We start from the raw sequence: 22,355 nt of genomic DNA, 5'->3' as shown, positions 1-22,355 counted from the left end.
TTATGAGGGTGAATTCACTGAGCCCATGCTCCCCCAGCCGGGAGGTGCACTTGAAGGGAGTGTGGGTCAGAGAATTGGTGCTAAAGACCGTTGAATTTTCCCTGTAGTCTTCACACGTGGCGGGCTAGTTTTCACAGCGATTGAAAACTACACGGGACTGCCCTCGCTTGGTTCACTTCTTGCCTGTCCAGTTGCCGACAAACCATGCCCAGCAATGGCTTCTCTTCCTGCCCCCACGCGGTTGCCCCTAGACTCCTCCCCCCCCCCCCCCTTAGCCCACCCTCCTCCTTCCTCCTCTGCACGCTGCCGAAGCCATCCAGTCAAAAGTTCCTTCAGGGTAAAAAATTTTAACGCCGTTCTTTTGGCAGTCGGAAGTGCAAATTGTAGTGCAGTGCTGCAATTCAATTATGTACAATTTAAACAAATGGAGTTTTATCATTCCAATCCCAGACACAAAATGGGGTTCAGATTTGGCGGGGCTTACCAGGCCATTTCTAATGGATGAGGCACGATTTTAGTATTACATAGAAACATAGAAGATAGGAGCAGGAGTAGGCCATTCGGCCCCTCGAGCCTGCTCCGCCATTTAATGAGATCATGGCTGATCATCCAAATTCAGTACCCTGTCCCTGCCTTCTCCCATATCGCTTGATCCCTTTAGCCTTAAGAAATATATCTAACTCCTTCTTGAATATATTTAATGAATTGGCTTCAACTGCCTTGTGTGGTAGAGAATTCCACAGGTTCACCACTCTCTGGGTGAAGAAATTTCTTCTCATCTCAGTCCTAAATGGTTTATCTCTTATCCTTAGACTGTGACCCCTGGTTCTGGACTCCCCCACCATCGGGAACGTCCTTCCTGCATCTAGTCTGTCTAGTCCTGTTAGAATTTTATACGTTTCAATGAGATCCCCTCTCATTCTTCTAAACTCCTCCAGCGAATACAAGCCTAATCGACCCAATCTCTCTCTATACATCATTCCTGCCATCCCAGGTATCAGTCTGGTGAATCTTCGCTGCACTCTCGCCATGGCAAGAACATCCTTCCTCAGATAAGGCGACCAAAACTGCACACAATACTCAAGGTGTGGTCTCACCAAGGCCCTGTATAACTGCAGCAGGACATCCTTGCTCCTGTACTCGAATCCTCTCGCTATGAAGGCCCAACATACCATTTGTCTTCTTAACCGCCTGCTGCACCTGCATGCTTACCTTCAGCGACTGGTGCACAAGGACACCCAGGTCTCGTTGCACTTCCCCTTCTCCCAATCTATTAATGAACAGTCACAGCGCAGTTAGCAATTGAAACAAAGAGCTACATAAAGGAGAACAACTACAATGCCCCTAGTGAACAAAGTTGATTTGTTTTTACTCTGTATCCGCAACAGCAAAGCATAAATAATATTTCCAAGTGATTAATTGAATCTGTATCTTTTCCTGTTAAGTAACGGAGAGCCAGAGTTCCTCAGCGCAGCCTTCAACATGTCCAATTTCTGTTGAGGAGGAGCCAAGCAGTGCGGACAATGTAGATGATCCTGGGATTGAAAATGGTCAGCTGGGAATCATTCGACAATCTTCGGTTATTAGAGAGGTACTTGGTATTCAGTTGCAAGCACAGAAGCCGTCTCTGAGTAAAGAAAACATGAACTCGAGGAATGCTGATGCTTCAGGGAGTTGGCAAGAGCTGAATGAATTGAGTGAAAACAGATTTCAGACCAAATGCTTCGATAATCTCACTGCTTCAGAGGATATTGAAAATGCAACGTGCACAGAAGACTTGGGAACCGTCAAAGACAGGCTTGCAACTGAAAGAGATGTGTCACAGGATAAATCAGATGGGGTTGACCATACTGATGCTGTATCACAAAGCTTTCCTTTCACAAAAGATGTACTAAGTATTAACACTGTAAACACTTCTGAAACTTCAAATGTCATCACACACAATGGCAGCAGGAGTTTGAGTCCCGGCAATCCATTGGACAATACAGATGGGCCCTTGGAGAAAGGGAGCACTTGTTCCCTTGTTGAAACCTGTACGGAGAAACAGCTGATCAGAGATGATACAGAAATGCAGAGGAAGAGACCAAGAGTCGGAAAGTTGCTGGGGGAGGTGGAGGTTGCAAGTGATCCCGATCCCGAATTTCCAGACGAGTTGGAATGCATGTCCCCAGGTGACGAATGTACAAGCCAGGTAAAACCTCAAGCTCCCTCTAGTCACAACAGTGTGGAAAGCTCGAGTGCTCAGCCAAGGGAGAAGGAATTTGAAACGGTGAACCAGTGTAATGACTTTGACACGAATTCTGAAAGATCTGATTGTGGCCGTTATGTTTCCAAGGGACCTGTTTTTACCCTGGAAGGCTTTTCAGAAGGTTTGGATGCTGAAATTCAGCCGGGTGCTGGAGATTTTTCCGAAAACACAAAAATGCCCAGGAGAAGGAGTCGGAAGAGGAAAAGAAAAAGAAAAGGGCACAGAGAGAAAGTCCAGTGCTCTTCTGATATAGATTCAGAACTTGGAAATTCCACACAGAGGTGGAGCACCAACGGTGGGCATCTGCAGACGAGAACTGTTGACCTGAACTATTTACCACACGTCTTTGAAGAAAGTAACATGGCAGCGGAGATGAGCGACAGCGATAACACTGTGCCTCCGGTTATTCAAATTCCAGATCCTTTTGGCAGGCAGAAAGTCTACCGAAACTTCACTGTCACCGCAGAGGCACAACACAAACCCAGTCGGCCATTTCCATGCGAAAGAATCACAAGGACATTTTGTCACTGCAAAAAGAAAGGCTTCGTTATGAGCGCGCCACAACCTTTGGGACAGTGGGACACACGATATTGGAGCAAGAGCAGTCCGATTCAGAAAATTCTCGACTTGGAGTACATCCATTTTTCTCGGGATCTTAACAGTTTGGTAAGCAGAGCACTTGCCGCACCGTATACAAGCGCCTTCTCGTCTTCGAGGGATGGAAGCAAAACGGCTTTGAGGAGGAAGAACATCCAAACAGTTTCCAGTGGGAGACTCGGTGGGAGGAGAATCCCCTTGACTGTGACGATATCGTGCCGAGAGGCTGACCAATGCACTGGAAGGCGCTTGCGTAATAAAACGCAAATACCGCATTGGACTATTCGAGAAGACGAGCTCTGGCACTGGCAACAAGAAGGCGTTGCAGCCTACAAACCTAAAAGTTGCGCGAGCTACGCCAATAATCGCAAAAGGCCGTGCAACCAGTCTCACGCCCCGAGTCGCGACTCCATTGAACCCGCAGGTAGAATGCCAAGCAAGCCGCGTTCTGCTGGGGAGAAAGGGCCTGTGTTTGCTCAGGAGCTGTCAAAGGTGAAGCGGAAGGGATGCAAAGAGCTTCAAGGTGACCGGAGGAAAAGAGTCGATCCATTTCTGCGCCTAATAACTCAGCTGTGCAGCGATTTGCACCAGAATTTGAACGAAGTTGTAAAGGAATCCTGGAAAGGCACGTACAAGTTTTATGTCAGTGAGACAAGTTCTGACCCATTCTTTAAGGAAATTAAGGTAATTATACTTTTCGTTATTTTAGATCTATTAGTATATTAAAAAAACTCATCTTGCATCTGCGCCGACTTCATCCATTATAAACCCCCATGCTCACATCGAAAGAAAGATTTGCATTTCTATAGCGCCTTTCACGACCACCGGACGTCTCAAAGCGCTTTACAGCCAATGAAGTACGTTTTTGAAGTGTAGGCACTGTTGTAATGTGGGAAACGCGGCAGCCAATTTGCACACAGCAAGTTCCCACAAACAGCAATGTGATAATGACCAGATAATCTGTTTTAGTGATGTTGGTTGAGGGATAAATATTGGCCAGGGCACCAGGGATAACTCCCCTGCTCTTCTTCGAAATAGTGCCACGGGATCTTTTACATCCACCTGAGAGCAGACAGGGCCTCGATTTAACGTCTCATCCGAAAGATGGCATCTCCGACCGTGCAGCACTTCTTCAGCCCTGCACTGCAGTATCAGCCTAGACTTTTGTGCTCAAGTCCCTGGAGTGGGACTATGAACCCACAACCTTCTGACTCAGAGGCAAGAATGCTACCAACTGAGCCATGGCTGACACCGTTAGTGCATGTCCTCATACTGCTCACTGTCCTGTAGGCTTGATGTGCTGAACGGCCTTTTCTCATTCATATTTTCTGCAGTCACTGCAAAGTATTGGACGGCATTGAGCTTTACTGTCGCTCTCCCTCTTGGTTCTGCCAAACAGCATTAGAAGAATGTTTCATTGTCGTTTCCGCAGGTTAAACATCAAGATAGGCAAGGTCATAAACGGCACCTTTCCTCTGTTACCTCTTGCCTTTCAGCAATCGCCCATAAAGCTTCCGTCAGATGCCTAAAATCATGTTTGTCTATTTAATCACCCCTGACATGAATCAGTCATTCATGAAAGAAAGACTTAGGAAATAATGCTGAGCAGCCTACGGGTGGCGCTGTCCAGGGAGAGTATAAATACTCGGGCACGGGCCCAGTTTGCGCAGGACATTCTTAACAGGAACTAGTGAAGGACACAACTAGACCTCCATGTTGTAAAACAGTTGATTAAAGCTTTGTTTAACGCTTAGACCAAGTGCCTAGTATTTTTCTTACGTCAACCCCCACTAATGTTTCAGGAAGTTCTGAAGAAAGAAGGCCACATGGAAATTGGAGCATTGGATCTGTCTATGATACAGCCGCATCATTCCGGGAAAGTGCTCATTATTATTAGAAATGAGGACATATCTGCACACTTGCATCAGGTGAGTGCCCCAGCACCTCCCAAAGCACCTAAAACATGCATAGCAAAGACTTAAGTTTCTTTTCATATAGGATGCACATTCGAGACTGGTTGCTTCCAGAGTATGCAAGCATCGGGTGTGAAACCTACGAGGACCCTGGCATCAGTTTCTTGTATTGATTTTAACATTGGACCTGGCATGTTATCGTACAGCGCAGGAGGAGGCTATTTGGCCCACCGTGCCTGTGCCGGCTCTTTTGAAAGAGCGATCCAATTAGTCCCTCTCTCCCCGCTCTTTCCCCCACAATCCTGGAAATTTTCGCTCTTCCAGTATTTATCCAATTCCCTTTTGAAAGTCACTGTTGAATCTGCTTCCACCACCCTAGAAATAGTAGATGCATTGCTGGTCATCTTCCAAAATTCTATAGACTCTGGAACAGTACCCATGGATTGGAGGGTAGCTAATGTAACCCCACTATTCAAAAAAGGAGGTACAGAGAAAACGGGGAATTATAGACTGGTAAGCCTGACATCGGTAGTGGGGAAAATGCTAGAGTCCATTATAAAAGATGTAATAGCAGAGCACTTGGAAAGCAGTGACAGGATCGGACAAAGTCAACATGGATTTACAAAAGGTAAATCATGCTTGACTAATCTACTGGAATTTTTTGAGGATGTAACTGGTAGAATAGATAAGGGAGAACCAGTGGATGTGGTGTATTTGGACTTTCAGAAGGCTTTCGATAAGGTCCTGCATAAGAGACTAGCATGTAAAGTTAAAGCACATGGGATTGGGGGAAGGTACTGACTTGGATAGAGAACTGGCTGGCAGACAGGAAGCAAAGAGTTGGAATAAACGGCACTTTTTCCGAGTGGCAGGCAGTGACTAGTAGTGGGGTACTGCAGGGATCGGTGCTAGGACCCCAGCTATTCACAATATATATAAATGATGATCTAGACGAGGGAACTAGATGTAATATCTCCAAGTTTGCAGATGGGCGTATGTGCTGTGAGGAGGATGCTGAGAAACTCCAGTATGATTTGGACAGGTTGGGTGATTGGGCAGAAACATGGCAGATGCAGTATATTGTGGATAACTGCGAGGTTATCCACTTTGGTGGCAAAAACAGGAAGGCAGATTATTATCTGAACGGCAATAGATTGGGGGAAGGGGAAGTGCAGCGAGACCTGGGTGTCCTTGTGCACCAGTCGCTGAAGGTAAGCATGCAGGTGCAGCAGGCGGTTAAGAAGGCAAATGGTATGTTGGCCTTTGTAGCGAGAGGATTCAAGTACAGGAACAAGGATGTCTTGCTGCAGTTGTACAGGGCCTTGGTGAGACCACACCTTGAGTATTGTGTGCAGTTTTGGTCGCCTTATCTGAGGAAGGATGTTCTTGCCATGGAGGGAGTGCAGCGAAGATTCACCAGACTGATACCTGGGATGGCAGGAATGACGTATGAGGAGAGATTGGGTCGATTGGGCTTATACTCGCTGGAGTTTAGAAGAATGAGAGGGGATCTCATTGAAACTTATAAAATTCTAACAGGACTAGACAGACTAGATGCAGGAAGGATGTTCCCGATGGCGGGGAGTCCAGAACCAGGGGTCACAGTCTAAGGATAAGGGGTAAGCCATTTAGGACAGAGATGAGGAGGAATTTCTTCACCCAGAGAGTGGTAAACCTGTGGGAATTCTCTGCCACACAAGGCAGTTGAGGCCAATTCATTAAATATATTCAAGAAGGAGTTAGATATATTTCTTAAGGCTAAAGGGATCAAGAGATATGGGGAGAAAGCAGGGACAGGGTACTGAATTTGGATGATCAACCATGATCTCATTAAATGGCGGAACAGGCTCGAGGGGCTGAATGGCCTACTCCTGCTCCTATCTTCTATGTTTCTATGTAAATCGGACCCTGCCATTAGATTTGGCAGAGCCTGTGGGAAACCCATTCTCCCAGGTTTCCCGGCTGCTTCGGAGCCCCTCCCCAAACCCCCCACCCCCCTTCCCCATTATAATTCAGCCCAATGGCCTTGGGAAGCATCTACTTTGACGTATTCACCAATGGGGTATGAGGTTGAAATGGAACAAAGCTGATGCCGGGCAGTCTGACTGTGTGGGTCCTGTAATCATCAGGACTGTCTCTTCACCTGAAAAGAACAGTCAAAGACAGGAATGTAGCTTCCTCTGATGAGTGTGCCTGTTGCAGGAGTCAGACTCGTAGCACATGGAAGGCTCTGTGGGCCAGTTTTAGCCTAACTCTCTGGGTGGGAAACCCAAGGAAACGGCGGTTTTCCACCCCGCCCAATATTGCTCTCCACTGACTTCAGTTGGGTGTAAAACCCGATCCCATCAGTGTCCCGATGGGCGGCTTGGGTTAAAAATGATCTCCTGTAAGTCTGTCGTTCAAAAATAACTACAATGTATTTAAACAACTTTACTGTTTTTTCCTTTTAATTTTGACCTGTTACGCACATGTTGAAATAATTATATTTTTTGTGACCGTTTCCCAGATTCCTCATTTAGTGGCACTGAAACAGATGCCGTGTGTTCAGTTTGTTGGTGTGGATAGTCCAGGGGACATAAAGGACCAGACATTCCAAGAGTTGTTTAGCTCAGGAGGCTTTATTGTCTCTGATGGGACTGTGCTGGACACCGTGACTCCAGGTAGGCGCAATAGTTGTCCTCCGTTTTCAACACGTACAACTGTTCCTTAGGCGAAGTTAAGGATATATTTCTCAATAAGTGGTTATAATCTTTATTATTGGGCTGATGTAAAAGTCCAGAATATGGAAGAAGCTTAAATTTAGCTACACTTATCCTTCGCATCTCTTTATTAAAAAAAAATTATATGTTCAGTGTTGGAGCCGGAAGGCTTGAGGTCCTAAGCTGTTGGGTATAGCTGCTGATTATCGTGTCATTGATAATGTATGGCACTTTACAAAGAGGAAACCTGTTTCCATTCAGAACACATTGTACAGCACTGCCAAATGGCTGTCACAAAAAAAAATGAATGATATTTCAATACCTTGAATGGACACAGAGAATTTGAATCCCGTCTACAATTTAGTTTAGCTACATGGCTGTCTTTTGGAAATTCTGAAAGGAAATTTAATGACTAATACATAAAAAGGTGTGGAAACCGGCAAACTCGTACACCTCACGGTGCCTTTGATAAAATGCCAATAGGAAGGAATAAAGCCCAACCTTGGGAGTCTCCATGGGAGCAGGCTGTTCCTATGGATGGTCAGAGCATTGAGTACTCCCAACCCATGCAGGTAGTGGTCTATCCGATTGGATGGTTAATATTCGGTGTGGTTGTTAAATTAAATCGTTTCCTTTCGAGTGGGGAAGCAGGTCGACAGGTAGAGCTGTCTCGAATTGCTCTGCCCTTGATATCTGCTCTAATCCATTATGCACTTTTCTTTTGCAGTTTCCCCCCATTGAAATCAAAATGAACAAATGGATTCTTCCTGAATTTCTGGTTACTACATCAGGCAAATCCCTTTATTACAGTAGATTTTGAAATTTAAAGAGTTGTAAAGCTCCAGTGTGCTTGGGTTTTTAATACGGGAAAGGGACAAGAAGATGGCAGTAAAGAGGCTGTTTCACAATTGGGACACCTATTAAAATCAAATGAATGTAAACCATTAAGGCCTTGAAATTACACTGTGGAATACTAAACTTGCAGGGCTAGGGGGATAGAGCCAGGGAATGGGACTGACTCGATTGCTCTGCAGAGAGCCGGCACGGACTCGATGGGCCGAATGGTCTCCTTCTGTGCCATTATGACTCTAGTGTAGGAATGCTTAGCACTCTCCTGTCTGAAGTTCCTCTCTCTCTTGCTCTAGTGCAAGCAATTAACCCCATCGGTTTTGTTAGGTTTAACTCTCGAGGGAGATAGAGCTAAGGCAGGTAAATGGAGATGATCCCGATCAGCCACAATCTAATCGAATGGTGGAGAAGGCCCGAGGGGCTGAATGGCCGACCCCTGTTCCTATGTTCGTAACTGCTTTCAGTAATGTATTTGCACCTTAATTGTCTAAGTGAATGCATTTAGCAACTCCACAGCCTTTCCAATTTGAGGATTTTACATTTTTAACGGGCATTTTTCTCTTTTTTCCTTTGCACAATCAGAACATTTGCAACAGATTTCCGACGTCTTGGAGCAGCTGAGCTCAGAGCGTAAATGGAAGTGGATGATTCATTTCAAAGAACTCAAGAAACTGAAGGAGATGGCGAGGTTGGTTTGCGATGAATGAATGTTGTGTCAACTGCTGAGCTTGCTGGCCCTGGCATTGCGGGGCTGAGGCCTGGCCGCTGGGTCAGGGGGAGCTCGGGTTCTGGCCACTGCGGAAGGTGGCCCGGTTGCTATGGGGACGGCGGAGGCAGGTTGAAGACGCAAAGCATTGATCTTATCAGCCCCAATGTGGGTGGCGCTGTGGATAGTGGAAAATCTTTTTCCTGTGTTTTTTTTTATCATCGTGACTTTTTTTATAGCGCAAGTCATTTAAATAAAATCATTTTAACCCATGTTCTTGAGAGCACACTAGGGTCATAAATAGAGGGTGTGTTATGCCTGGCAGTGAGAACTAGTTACGTTATGGTCGGCCTCATTGGCCCCGAAATTTGCGCTCCGCGGCGAAGCAGAGGCGTTCGCCGCCGGCCCCGAATTAAGCCTCACCACAAAGATCTTGCCATCTCTGTGGCGAGAATTTTGGGTTTTGCGACGTGCAATTGAAATCAACGGACGTTAATGGGGATTCCCAGCGAAGGGCTGCTGTGACGTCAACAGGCTAAGCAGCCAATCAAAACGCAGAATTCTCACGGACAGCCAACCAGGAAGTGGGTAAGTTCTTAAAAATTCTAACTTTTTAAAAATGTTAGAGAGAGCAAAACAGAGACTGGGGCTCTCACATGGGGAGGGGGGGGGGTGCTGGCGGGGAAGCAAACCTGAAATACAGTAAAGATGGACAAAATAAAGTTTTTTAAAAAATTTAAAATTTTACTTAAAATGGATAAATGTGGCTCTGCACAAAATTAAAATGAGTTTTTCAGGGCCATAACCTTTGTTTCGCAGCCAGTAGGCTATCAAAACCTCAGTTGTACCTAACCCCTTTGGGTCTAACTTTTAGTGAGGTGTTTAACAGTGTACTTACTGCGGAAGAGCCGAAGTTTTTGTCAGTTTCCCTGATTTGAGAGATTTCACTGATTGCAGGATCTGTGGGGGGTGGTTGGGGCGCGCAGCGCCGCCTGTGGAGGAGCAGTGAATGACACACCGCAACTTCAGGATTTCCGCATTAGGCTGCACGTGCGCTACATCCTGAAGTTGCGGTCAGTTTCAAAGACAAAATGACGGCGAATGCTGACAATTTGTTGTCATCAGGACCGCAAATTCTGGGCCTACGTATCTTACCCCAAGCTGTGCCCTGTTCTCAAAGTGAGATGTAATACGTACCCTTAAATAGCTGTAAACAATTTACAAACTTTCTTGAGTGCCAACCGTGGCTCAGTTGGTAGCACTCCCGCCTCGGCGTCCGAAGGTTGTGGGTTCAAGTCCCACTCCAGAGACTTCTGTGCAGTACTGAAGGACTGCTGCTTTGACGGAGGTGCCGTCTTTCAGATGAAATGTCTCCCTGTTTCAGGTGGACGTGCAAGATCCCATGATACTATTTTGAAGAAGTGCAGGAGGGGTTCTCCTGGGGCCCTGGCCAATATTAATCAAAACCTCGAGGGTTATCTGGCCATTTATTTTGTTGTTGTTTGTGGGACTTTGCTGTGCACTAGTTGGCTGCTGCATTTGCCTACAAAACAAATCGTGACTACATTTTTTTTTAGAAGAAGCAATTAATTGCCTGTGAAAGAAAGAATTGCATTTATAGAGCGCCTTTCGCGACCTCTGGACACCCAAAGCGCTTTACAGCCAATAAAGCACTTTTGAAGCGTAGTCACTGTTGTAATGTATGAAACGCGGCAGCCAATTTACAAACAGCAATGTGATAATGACCGGATCAACTGTTTTTTAGTGGTGTTGATTGAGGGATAAATATTGGCCCAGGACACCGGGGATAACTTTCCTGCTCCTCTTCGAAATAGTGCCATGGGACCTTTCACCATCCACCTGCGAGAGCAGACGGGGCCTCGGTTTAACGTCTCATCCGAAAGACGGCACCTCCGACAGTGCAGCACTCCCTCAGTATTGGCTCTGGGAGTGTCAGCCTAGCTTTATGTGCTCAAGTCTCTGGAGTGGGACTATGAACCCACAACCTTCTGACTCAGAGGCGAGAGTGACACCCACTGAGCCACAGCTGCCACTAAAGTGAAGTGCTTTGGGATGTCCTGAGGATATGAAATGTTACTATATACAGGAAACTTTCGTTTAACCAGAGGTTAAAGCTCTATCCACCGGCAAAATTCAGGAGTCGGTTCAGATAAGTTTTTTTACTTTTCGTTGCTTTTTTACTCCAGTCTGGCTCTGCAAGCGTCTAGCTGAAGCTGTTGCTTAGCTACAGAGACGCTTGCAAGCTACGCCGACTGTTTTGAAGCTGGGTTTGTTGCTAGATACGGAGCTGAAGCTCCGTATGTTTTAACATTAGCGCTGGTTTCTACGGCAGTTTTGATGGGATGGCAACAGCTCGGTCCCGTCAGTGCCGGATACCAGAAAGTTTCCTGTAACTGCACATTGTTTTATGGCATCAAATGATCAATGATTACAAAGAACTCTTAAGTGTTTTGGTGAATAACATTTGAATTGTTCAATTTTTTTAAATTAACTTTAGAATTTATTTACTTTGCTTGGGTATGTAACATAATATAATTTATTGATACAGGGAGGACAATACGTCTAAGAGAAAGATTTCTCTACTGACTCGAAAGATTACAGCAAATATTGTGGAAGTTCTCCCTTTCCACGAGTGTGATTCTCGGTCCCGGGTGAAGCCTGACTATCTTAGTTGTCTTGTGAAGCTACAGGTTCAGAAAATAAGTTCCAGGTTTGCAGTATTTCTCACAGGTGAGATGTGACAATATCTAAAGCGAGGTGATGTGATGATTTTTGAAAAATGAGAACCTATTGTTTGGAAGGAAAAATGTGGAAAGTCGGTGGCCGTAAATTTTAAAGACACCCGAAGCAGCCTGGACAGTGACATTTGAAAAACTTTGTATTTAAGTTTTAATTGGAGTGTTGAAGGCACAGACAACTTTTGAGATTATATTAAGTCTGTGTTCTCAACTTTCTCAAGCAAGCAGCCAAGCAGGGTGGTTATAAGAAGCAAAAAGTTGTTGGAAAAATTACTGGTAAAGGCTGATTTATTTTAAGTGGGTATAATATGATAATGCGGTGTAAGCCAGTGGTTTATATAATTTAGACTCGGAGTTTCCTCAGAAGGAAAATTGAGGCTGGATCCGATCTTTTAGTAACACTAAAATTTTGAGCTCCATGAGATAATAAAAATGGATGGAGTGTTTGCAGTTGAAAGTAGTAGGGATAAGGTAATGAGTGTGATGGATAAGTTAATGAGCGTGATGCAACAAAACCACTAGGTAGCCACGGAACCAAAACATGTTGGGCCTGAATTTCCGATCGGAGGCTTCCTGCTTTTACCAGGCGTAAGATTTTTAAAGGCTTTCAGCGGGCGGAAGTTGTGCATTAATCACAACTCTCTGCCTGCGGAGGCCATTCTCCCGGGCATGCGTGCGACCTGTCAAGAGGAGTCTTGACCGATCGCAAGTGCTTGGTTTTAGCGCATGCGCTTCGCGTGCCTGAAACCCAGCACTTGTGTGGCCCCTTCGCAAAATCCGGCCCGTTGGCTTAAATCTTTGATGATGATAGAATCTACAGCACAGAAACAGGCCATTCAGCCCAACTGGTTTATGCTCCACGTGGGCTTCCTCCTACCAACATATTCTTCCAGATATCCTTCTGAATATGAGTCAATTCTGCTTCCGCTCCTTTGGTTTAAAAAGCAAGACCAAATGGAAAGTGAAGGTTTTTGTAGAAAAGGAGGCTGGGTTTTATTCTGGGGGAAAATGCCATACAACAGCTATTCTGACTGAGGGTATCTGAATGGAGACTAAGGCTTGCCACACGCAAAGGACAGTAAGGACATTAATTACCGACTGGAGAGCGTCATGAGTAAGGCTTTGAACGTCTACAGTGAAGAATAAATGTTTATCGGCAAATGATTAACAATGGGAATCTTGTAATTTGCGTTAATTGGTTACAAGAACTTGTGATTTAAATAGATGAAGCATGCAAGAATGCTGGCATGGCAACTAAGCTGATATCTGTCGAGTCAGCAATTCCTCTTTCAGTCTCACCAAATATAAATCTGTTTTTTTAAAACATACAGAATGCTTTGGCTGTATATGGAACCAGTTGAGCTTGGCTCAGTTGGTAGCGCTCGCGCTTCTGAGACAGCATGGCTCCAAACTCCATTCCAGGACTTGCATAGAAGTTACAACATGGAAACAGGCCATTCGGTGTTTATGCGCCGCGCCACACCTCACGAGCCTCCTCCCACCCTACTTCATCTCACCCTATCAGTATATCCTTCTATTCCTTTCTCCCTCATGTACTTATCTAGCTGCCTACCTTAAATGCATCGATGCTAGTCGCCTCAACCACCCCATGTGGTCGTGAGTTCCACACTCTGAGTAAAGAAGTTTCTCCTGAATTTCTTACGGGATTTATTAGTGGCTATGTTCTATTTAAAGTCCCTAGCTTTGGACTCTTTCCCCCCCCCCCCCCACATACAAGTGGAACCGTCTTCTGTACGTCTACCCTATCGAACCGCTTCATAATTTTAAAGACCTCGATCAGGTCACCTCTGTCTTTTCTTTTCTAGAGAAAAGAGCCCCAGCCTGTTCAAACTTAAGCACATAGTCTAGGCTGAAACTGTTGAGTATATTCAAGGCCGAGATGGATAGCTTTCTGGACTCTAGGGGAATCAAGGGATATGGTGATTGGGCAGGAAATTGGAGTTGAGGTCGAAGATCAGCCACGATCTTATTGAATGGCGGAGCAGGCTCGAGGGGCCGAATGGCCAACTCCTGTTCCTAATTCTATTATGTTCTTGCGACACTCCGATGCAGCATTCCATCAGTGCTGCACTGCTGCAGGTAGCAAGTTACAGACGGGACATTACACCAAAGCCCTGTGTGCTTGTTCAGGTCGACATAAAAGGTGCTACAGTAATATTCAGAATCTCCGAGGGTTGTGGCCAGAGTTCCTCCTTCAGCCAACAATATGCGAAAGTTAACTGGTGATCTCACTTGTGGGACCTTGCTATTTCATTGGCTGCTGATCATGACTGCACTTCAAAGTAATCAATCGATAGTGAAGTGCTTTTGCGATCTCCTGAGGATGTGATAAAATGCTATAATCTCAAAACTGAGATTGATAGTTTATTTTGTTGAGCAGCGGTATTAAGGGTTATGGAACGAAGGCGAATAGATGCAGTTAAGCTACGGATCAGCTATAATCTCATTGAATGGCTCGAGGGGCTGACTGTAGCCGACTCCTGTTCCTATTTTTCTTTTCTATATGTATAGAATAAATGAACATATTTTAAAACCGTCTCTATTTGAACTAGTGAAGACCTCGCTCTCCGAGTGTTCTTTTATTCCTTTTGAAAATGTGGTCATGAAGTGCGAATTTGCAAACCTGTTAAAACTAGTAATTTACGTTTTGTTGCCTCTTTTTCGGACAATCTTTCAGGTAAACCCGAGAACCCAGAAGTTTTCGCACAAAGTGGAATCCTCGTTACGGATGTAAATAGTTTTACTAAAGGTTTGAGAATGCTAAGCACTCCTTTACAGAGTACTTCGGCCACAGAAAATGGTGAGGCTAATTTATAGTTTATCACATTTTTTAAATCACTTTTTTTGCTATAATTGGAAGGATTGCCCAATGAAGGAAACTATGGTAACCAGCAATGAGTTTATAACCACTAGAAATCTGTTCTTTGCGAAAGCCCAGCAACACTGCTCCGAAAGGCAAAATACTGCGGATGCTGGAAATCAGAAATCTGAGCAGAAAATGCTGGAAACACTCAGCGGCCATGTCCACCCCTCTCCTCCTCTTTCCCCCCCCCCCCCCCCCCCCCATCGTAAGATTCCGTGCAGGCCGTTCACCAGCGCTGCCACTGGCAGCAAATTTAAACGGTCCGTGCGGGGGTGGGGGGGCAAAATTCGAGGGAACATTGCTCAGCAGGTCAGGCAACATCTGTGGAGAGAGAAACAGAGTTAACATTTCAGGTCTGTGACCCTTTGTCAGGAATGGAAAATGTTACATCTCATTGAAACGTATAAAATTCTAACAGGACTAGACGGACTAGATGCAGGAAGGATGTTCCCGATGGCGGGGGAGTCCAGAACCAGGGGTCACAGTCTAAGGATAAGGGATAAGCCATTTAGGACAGAAATGAGGAGGAATTTCTTCACCGAGAGTGGTGAACCTGTGGAATTCTCTACCACAGAAGACAGTTGAGGTCAATTCATTAAATATATTCAAGAAGGAGTTAGATATATTTCTTAAGGCTAAAGGGATCAAGGGATATGGAGAGAAAGCAGGGACAGGGTACTGAATTTGGATGATCAGCCATGATCACATTGAATGGCGGAGCAGGCTCGAGGGGCTGAATGGCCTACTCCTGCTGCTATTTCCTATTTTTTTTTTTTTAACAGGTTTTAAGCAAATACAGGTGCAGGGAAAGTATGGCGGGGGGGGGGAAGGGGAGGAAGGAAGAACAAAAGGGAAAGTCTGTGATAGGGTGGAGGGAAGGAGGCAACACTGGTTTGTTTACCGAATTGTTGCGCACTCATTAACAAACCGGTCGGTACATGCAGTCCGATTGGAGTACAATATCTAGAGTGAATTGCAATTGCTTTAAAGGTCTTAATTTCCTCTGTTAAAGTTTTACGCAAATGTGTCGACCAGTAGACTACCAGAGGAAATGAACCACCTAAATGTTAGTTTGAAGAGAGCAGTTTCCTCCAAAATATTTTTTAAGAGCAGTTGTTTGGTGTATTTCTAATACATTTGAAATAAAATATTTACAGCATATAATATGCACTCAAGTTGAACATGTACCTGATTCAGGCAATGTAGTCCAGTGCATCAAACTGTGACGTATTTATTACAGCTATGAATTCTCCCCTGTCCCATCCTGTCCTCTCTATTTTAGGTTTCCCCATGCCACACAGCAACCCCAGACGCCAAGCAGCCTCTAACTGCCACGAGGAAGTGTGCAAGAACAGTCTGATATGTGATTTTGCGCTCTCCAATTTGTTTAAACTCAGCTTGGGAGAGGCAAACTGGTGTTTGCAACTCTACTGTCCGATTGCTGGGACGAGGGGCTTGCTGTCTGGGGGAAATGAATTACTGGCCACAAACTTGGACTGCCTGGCACATTGTAAACCACAAAGCTGAACTCAAGTTGTTTTCTTCCCTCCCAGACCCGTTGTCAGATTTTACCCAAAGAGGCTTCATTTTACAAGTCTGAAGAATTTTTCTGTAACCGGTTTCTGTTAATTGCTGTTTTGAATTGTTAATGATTTAAAATCAGCTGCAGTACGAAGATTTGCAAATTGGGTCACATTCTGTTTTTATTTGAAGTTTGTACAGAATCCCAGGGCAAACTTAAAGGCATTTTGCCAGCTTGGGTTACCGGCAAGAGTCCTGACCGCTTATGATTTTTGAATCACAATATCTTGCAGCACAGCCAGAGGTCATTCGGCCCATCGTGCCTGTGCTGGCTCGTTGAAAGAGCTACGTTCAGATCCGTTGTGTGCTACAGTGAATTCTGTTTTCTTTGGCAGATTCAGATAGCACATTAGAGGTTTAGAACTAATGTGCAAATACGAGTAATTCCAACTGGAAGTATCAGTGATGCTGAAAACAGCTTGTTCAACATGCTGACATTTCTATGAATGTAAGCAGGGTATAGGGTCTGCCCCCCAACAAGCATAATGTGACATTATACATGAATTAGAGCATAACTATTTTTGATTTCTTTTTCTAGCTCTTCTGGCTGGAGGAGGTCACTCCGCAGAGACCCAGTTGGAGTCATCCTTTGGGAAAAATACAGTGACCCAGATTTTGCAAATGGCTCCAACCTTGTATTGAGTTATGATCTGTACTTAAGAATGGTATGCACAGTGGGTGGTGGGAGGGAGGGGAGAGAAGGAAGAGAAGTTTTCTCAATCTCACTCGTTTTTGCTTCCAACAAATCGAAGATTAAAAGAACTATCCACCTTTATTCAGTCATGTTAGCTGTACATGGCACGACTAAGGTAACCTATGCAATCAGGAGAAACTGTGGCGGTTTTCCATTTGGAAGAGAATTCAACAGGATGCTGTATGTTTTCCCCTTTTATTGTGTCCACAGTAGTTTTTGTGTCTTGCTTCTTTCCTTGTGCTTTGCCACAAGTGAATTCTAATTCAGAGTCTCTGCCAGATTTTGGCAAACACTTGGCTGAGCATTTTCAACAACATTTAGGAAACTTGATCTACTAGTCTGGCTGACAGCAAACAGCGAAGCTCTTTGAGAAATCCAATCCTCTTGCCTTTGGAACTGGCTCACTATGCTGCAATGTCTAATAACTTGCTTTCATCTCCATTAGGCCAGTGGTAGTTGGGGTGGGGTAGATGGGGAAATCCTGCAATGCCTTCTGAAGCTCAAAACTTACTGACTGTATTACCACTAATGGCAGGAAGCTCTTGCAGATGCTCACAGAACGACTTCTCCATTTAAGCAGCATTTGGGTCTGAACAGTCACAAACCCATCAAGGATACAGACCTCAACAGCACCATTTTTCCGTTCAGCATGCATGTGAGGAGCCCTCGGAAGAGCTGAAGCTGACTTGTGGGTGGGGGTTCCAGACAGGATTTCCCTGAAAAAGGTACAGGTATCCTCCAATTTAACTCGTAATATCTTGATTTACTGATTCTGCAGAATATAATTCTCATTTGAAGAAATTAGTCTAAACCTAATGGGTAGTAATTACCTATTATCGAGCAGTGAAACACTAGGAAAAGATGGAAGCTGTTGAAACATCATTTAGCAAAATATGTATTAATTTGAGTCAGTATTTACCACTGTTTTTAAAATTATTTGCAAGTAATAGCTTCTTCTTTAGGTGTCCCTGCATCAGGCACCATTTTCCCAGCTAAGATGTGAGCTCCAGGAGTTGTTTCCTTCCATATTACTTCTCCCTCCCTCCCAAAATGTAATGACTAAAGTTAGACATCCTGAATGGAAATCAGTTGACACAGAAACCTGCTACAGATTTCTCAGGTGATGGTTGGAAAGTCTTGCAACTATAGAAATAGAAAATAGACCTTGGTACTTGTAACAGAAGTGTTGACACAAAATGTAGCTGCCATATTTGATCAGTTTTAATTATTTTTTAATGTATCAGGATGTACTTTTTAAGCAGTTTGTCCAGACTAAATTGAAGTGTACTATATTTTTGTATTTATTTGTAAACATGTACATATTTAATCAGTGTCAAAATAAAAATTATTTCTATTTCAAAAATAGCAACATTACATTTGACACTATAAATTTTGTTAAAATAAAATACTGTGTGATAAAATGTCAGAGTATAGTGCTTTGTGGAAGAGATTCCTTTTTGGATGTAGAAACTCAATGAGAGGTTGGACAATGCAAGGAGGAGGTAAGTAAGGGATGTACTCCCCATCAATACATTAACAAAAGCCTCTTCACAATTGGTTCATAGAAACATAGAAGCAGGAGTAGGCCATTCGGCCCCTCGAGCCTGCTCCGCCATTCAATGAGATCATGGCTGATCATCCAAATTTAGTACCCTGTCCCTGCTTTCTCCCCATACCCCTTGATCCCTTTAGCCTTAAGAAATATATCCAACTCCTTCTTGAATATATTTAATGAATTGGCCTCTACTGCCTTCTGTGGTAGAGAATTCTACAGGTTCACCACTCTCTGGGTGAAGAAATTCCTCCTAATTTCTGTCCTAAATGGCCTACCCCTTATCCTTAGACTGTGACCCCTGGTTCTGGACTCCCCGACCATCGGGAACATCCTTCCTGCATCTAGTCTGTCCAGTCCTGTCAGAATTTTATAAGTTTCAATGAGATCCCCTCTCATTCTTCTAAACTCCAGTGAGTACAAGCCCAATCGAACCAATCTCTCCTCATACGTCATTCCTGCCATCCCAGGTACAAAGGCCAACATACCATTTGCCTTAACCGCCTGCTGCACCTGCATGCTTACCTTCAGCGACTGGTGCACAAGGACGCCCAGGTCTCGTTGCACTTCCCCTTCTCCCAATCTATTGCCATTCAGATAATAATCTGCCTTCCTGTTTTTGCCACCAAAGTGGATAACCTCACATTTATCCACGTTATATTGCATCTGTTATGCTTCTGCCCAATCACCCAACCTGTCCAAATCATCCTGGAGTATCTCGGCATCCTCCTCACTGCACACACGCCCACCCAGCTTTGTGTCGTCTGCAAATTTGGAGATATTACATCTAGTTACCTTGTCTGGGTCATTAATAGATATTGTGAATAGCTGGGGTCCAAGGACCGATCCCTGCGGTACCCCACTAGTCACTGCCTGCCACTTGGCAAAAGATCAGTTTATTCCAACTCTTTGCTTTCTGTCTGCCAACCAGTTCTCTATCCAAGTCAATACCTTACCCCCAATCCCATGTGCCTTAACTTTACACACTAATCTCTTATGCGGGATCTTATCGAAAGCCTAAATGCACCACATCCGCTAGTTCTCCCTTATCTATTTTACCAGTTACATCCTCAAAAAATTCCAGTAGATTAGTCAAGCACGATTTATCTTTTGTAAATCCATGTTGACTTTGTCCGATCCGGTCACTGTTTTCCAAGTGCTCTGCTATTACACCTTTTATAATGGACTCTAGCATTTTCCCCACTACCGATGTCAGGCTTACTGGTCTATAATTACCTGTTTTCTCTCTACCTCCTTTTTTGAATAGTGGGGTAACATTAGCTACCCTCTAATCCATGGGACCTGTTCCAGAGTCTCTTGAATTTTGGAAGATGACCAGCAAAGCATCTACTATTTCTAGGGCCCCTTCCTTAAGTACCTTAGGATGTAGATTATCAGGCCCTGGGGATTTATCGGCTTCAATCCCATCAATTTCCCTACAAATACTGATTTCTCAGTTCCTCCCTTTCATCAGACCCGATGTTCCCCGACATCTCTGGGAGGTTATTTGTGTCCTCCTGTGTGACGACAGAACCAAAATATGTATTTAATTGGTCTGCCATTTCTTTGTTACCCATTATAAATTCCCCTGATTCTGACTGCAAGGGACCTACGCTTGACTTCAATCTTTTTCTCTTCACATATCTATAAAAGCTTTGTCAGTTTTTATGTTCCCTGCAAGCTTACTCTCATTCTAGTTTCCCCTTAACTCCACAGGGTCCAGTACCGACAGATATCCTGGAGTTGCTGGACTAACTAGTTTTATGATTTTCCTTTTCTTGTATCGGATATATCCTTCAGTAGTGGTCGAATCGGGGCTTTGTATAGTTGCAGTATAACTTCTACCCCCTTGTATTCTAGTCCTCCAAAGATAAAGGCCAGCATTCCATTAGCCTTTTTGATTATTTTGGACTTCCAGTTTCTAGCTTTTCACCATTTAGAAAGTGCTCTGTTCTATCCTTTGAGGTGCAAAGTGGATGAACTCACATTTTGCCTATATTGAAATCCAGTTTTGCCCATTCACTTAATCTTTGTAATTTTATGCTTCCATCTCCACTGCTTACAATGCTGCCTATGGTTTTGGCAATGGTAGTGTAGTGGTAATGTCACTGGGTTAGTAAGCCAGAGGCCTGGATTGATGATCCAGAGATGAGAGTTCAAATCCCACCACAGCAGCTGGGGAATTTAAATTGTTAATTAAATAAATCTGAAATAAAAAGCTACCATCAGTAATGGTGACGATGAAACTACCGGATTGTTGTAAATTGGGAGAGCTGTTGTACAGACTAGTCAAGCAACAGCCCGACAGTCATACAGAACCATAACTTTCAGCCAATGTCCCGAACACCTCCATCACCATCCCTGGGTATGTCCTGTCCCACCGCCAGGACAGACCCACCACGGGTGTTGGTTAACGGTCAGGAAGGAGTGTCCCTGGGAGTCCTCAACATTGACTCTGGACCCCCTGAAGTCTCATGGCTTCAGGTCAAGCATAGGCAAGGAAACCTGCTGATTACCACCCTCCCTCAGCTGATGAATCGGTACTCTTCCATGTTAAACATCACTTGTAAGCACAGAATGTAATCTGGATGGGGATTGCACTGTCCATCACCAAGAGTGGCTCGGTAGCACCACTGCTGGCAGAGTCCTGAATGACATACCACCTGTTGCAGGCCCAGACTGGCGGTTGCGTGAACCTACTTGACCTCGTCCTCACTAATCTACCTGTCGCAGATGCATCTGTCCAGGGCAGCAGTGGCCACCGCCCAGTCATTGTGGAGAAGTCCTGTCTTCACACGGAGAACACCACTACCACCGAATTGTATTCCACCACACTCTAACCTCATAGCTCGGCATATCCCTCACTCCACCATTACCACCAAGCCAGGGGACCAACCCTGGTTAACGAGTGTAGAAGAGCATGCCAGGAGCAGCACCAGGTATACGTAAAAATGAGGTGCCAACCTGGGGAAGCTGCAACACAGGACTACATGCATGCTAAAAAGCAGAAGCAATCCCACAATCAACAGATCAGATCAAAGCTCTGCAGTCCTGCCACATCCAGTCATGAATGGTGGTGGACCATTAAACTAACAGGAGGCAGAGGCGGCTCCAAGAATATCTCCATCCTGAATGATGATGGGGCCCAGTATAAGAGTGCAAAAGACAAAGCTGAAGCGTTTGCAGCCAACTTCGGCCAGAAGTGCAGAGTGGATGATCCATATCGGCCTTCTCCCGCAGTCCCCACCATCACAGAAGCCAGTCTTCAGCTAATTCGATTCACTCCACGTGATGTCAAAAAACGGCCAAGCGCACTAGATACAGCAAAGGCTATGGGCCCCGACAACATCGACTATCGTGCTGAAGACTTGTGCTCCAGAACTAGGCGTGCCGCTAGCCAAGCTGTTCCAGTACAGCTACAACACTGGCATCTATCTGACAATGTGCAAAACTGCCCATGTATGTCTTGTCCACAAAAAGCAGGACAAATCCAACCCAGCCAATTACCACCCCATCAGACTACTCTCGCTCAGCAGATCGACAGTGCTATCAAGTGGCACTTACCAATAACCTGCTCACTGATGCCCAGTTTGGGTTCCGCCAAGACCACACGGCTTCTGACCTCATTTACAGCCTTGGTCCAAACATGGACAAAGGAGCTGAATTCCAGAGGTGAGGGTGACTGCCCTTGACATCAAGGCAGCATTTGACCGAGTCTGGCATCAAGGATCCCTAGTAAAACTGAAGTCAATGGGAATTGGGGGAAAATGCTCCACCGGCTGGAGTCATACCTAGCACAAAGGAAGATGGTTGTGGTGGTTGAAGGTCAATCGTTACAGCCCCAAGACATCACTGCAGGAGTTGCTCAGGGCA

At 44.8% G+C, this 22,355-nt stretch overlaps 1 protein-coding gene across 2 annotated transcripts in view; it reads left to right on the top strand.

The window, feature by feature from the left end:
* The window catches only part of LOC147105870 (uncharacterized), a 129,407-nt gene extending 111,051 nt beyond the window's left edge, over positions 1 to 18,356 (top strand). For both annotated transcript variants that reach the window (XM_086010693.1, XM_086010692.1), the window contains exons 19-25: positions 1,446 to 3,529; positions 4,648 to 4,773; positions 7,265 to 7,418; positions 8,889 to 8,994; positions 11,582 to 11,763; positions 14,470 to 14,592; positions 16,775 to 18,356. In XM_086010693.1, the coding sequence (XP_085866819.1) occupies positions 1,446 to 3,529; positions 4,648 to 4,773; positions 7,265 to 7,418; positions 8,889 to 8,994; positions 11,582 to 11,763; positions 14,470 to 14,592; positions 16,775 to 16,878 (2,879 nt within the window). In that variant the 3' untranslated portion in view covers positions 16,879 to 18,356. The remainder of the gene's footprint in view (positions 1 to 1,445; positions 3,530 to 4,647; positions 4,774 to 7,264; positions 7,419 to 8,888; positions 8,995 to 11,581; positions 11,764 to 14,469; positions 14,593 to 16,774) is intronic.
* The last annotated feature ends 3,999 nt before the right edge of the window (positions 18,357 to 22,355 follow it).

This window comes from Somniosus microcephalus, chromosome 17 (genome assembly GCF_052327205.1).
Source record: "Somniosus microcephalus isolate GS21.2 chromosome 17, FLI_Smic_1.0, whole genome shotgun sequence".
Lineage (NCBI taxonomy): Eukaryota > Metazoa > Chordata > Chondrichthyes > Squaliformes > Somniosidae > Somniosus > Somniosus microcephalus.
The sequence above is the reverse complement of the archived record's forward strand: the minus strand, read 5'-3'. Positions and strand labels throughout refer to the sequence as shown.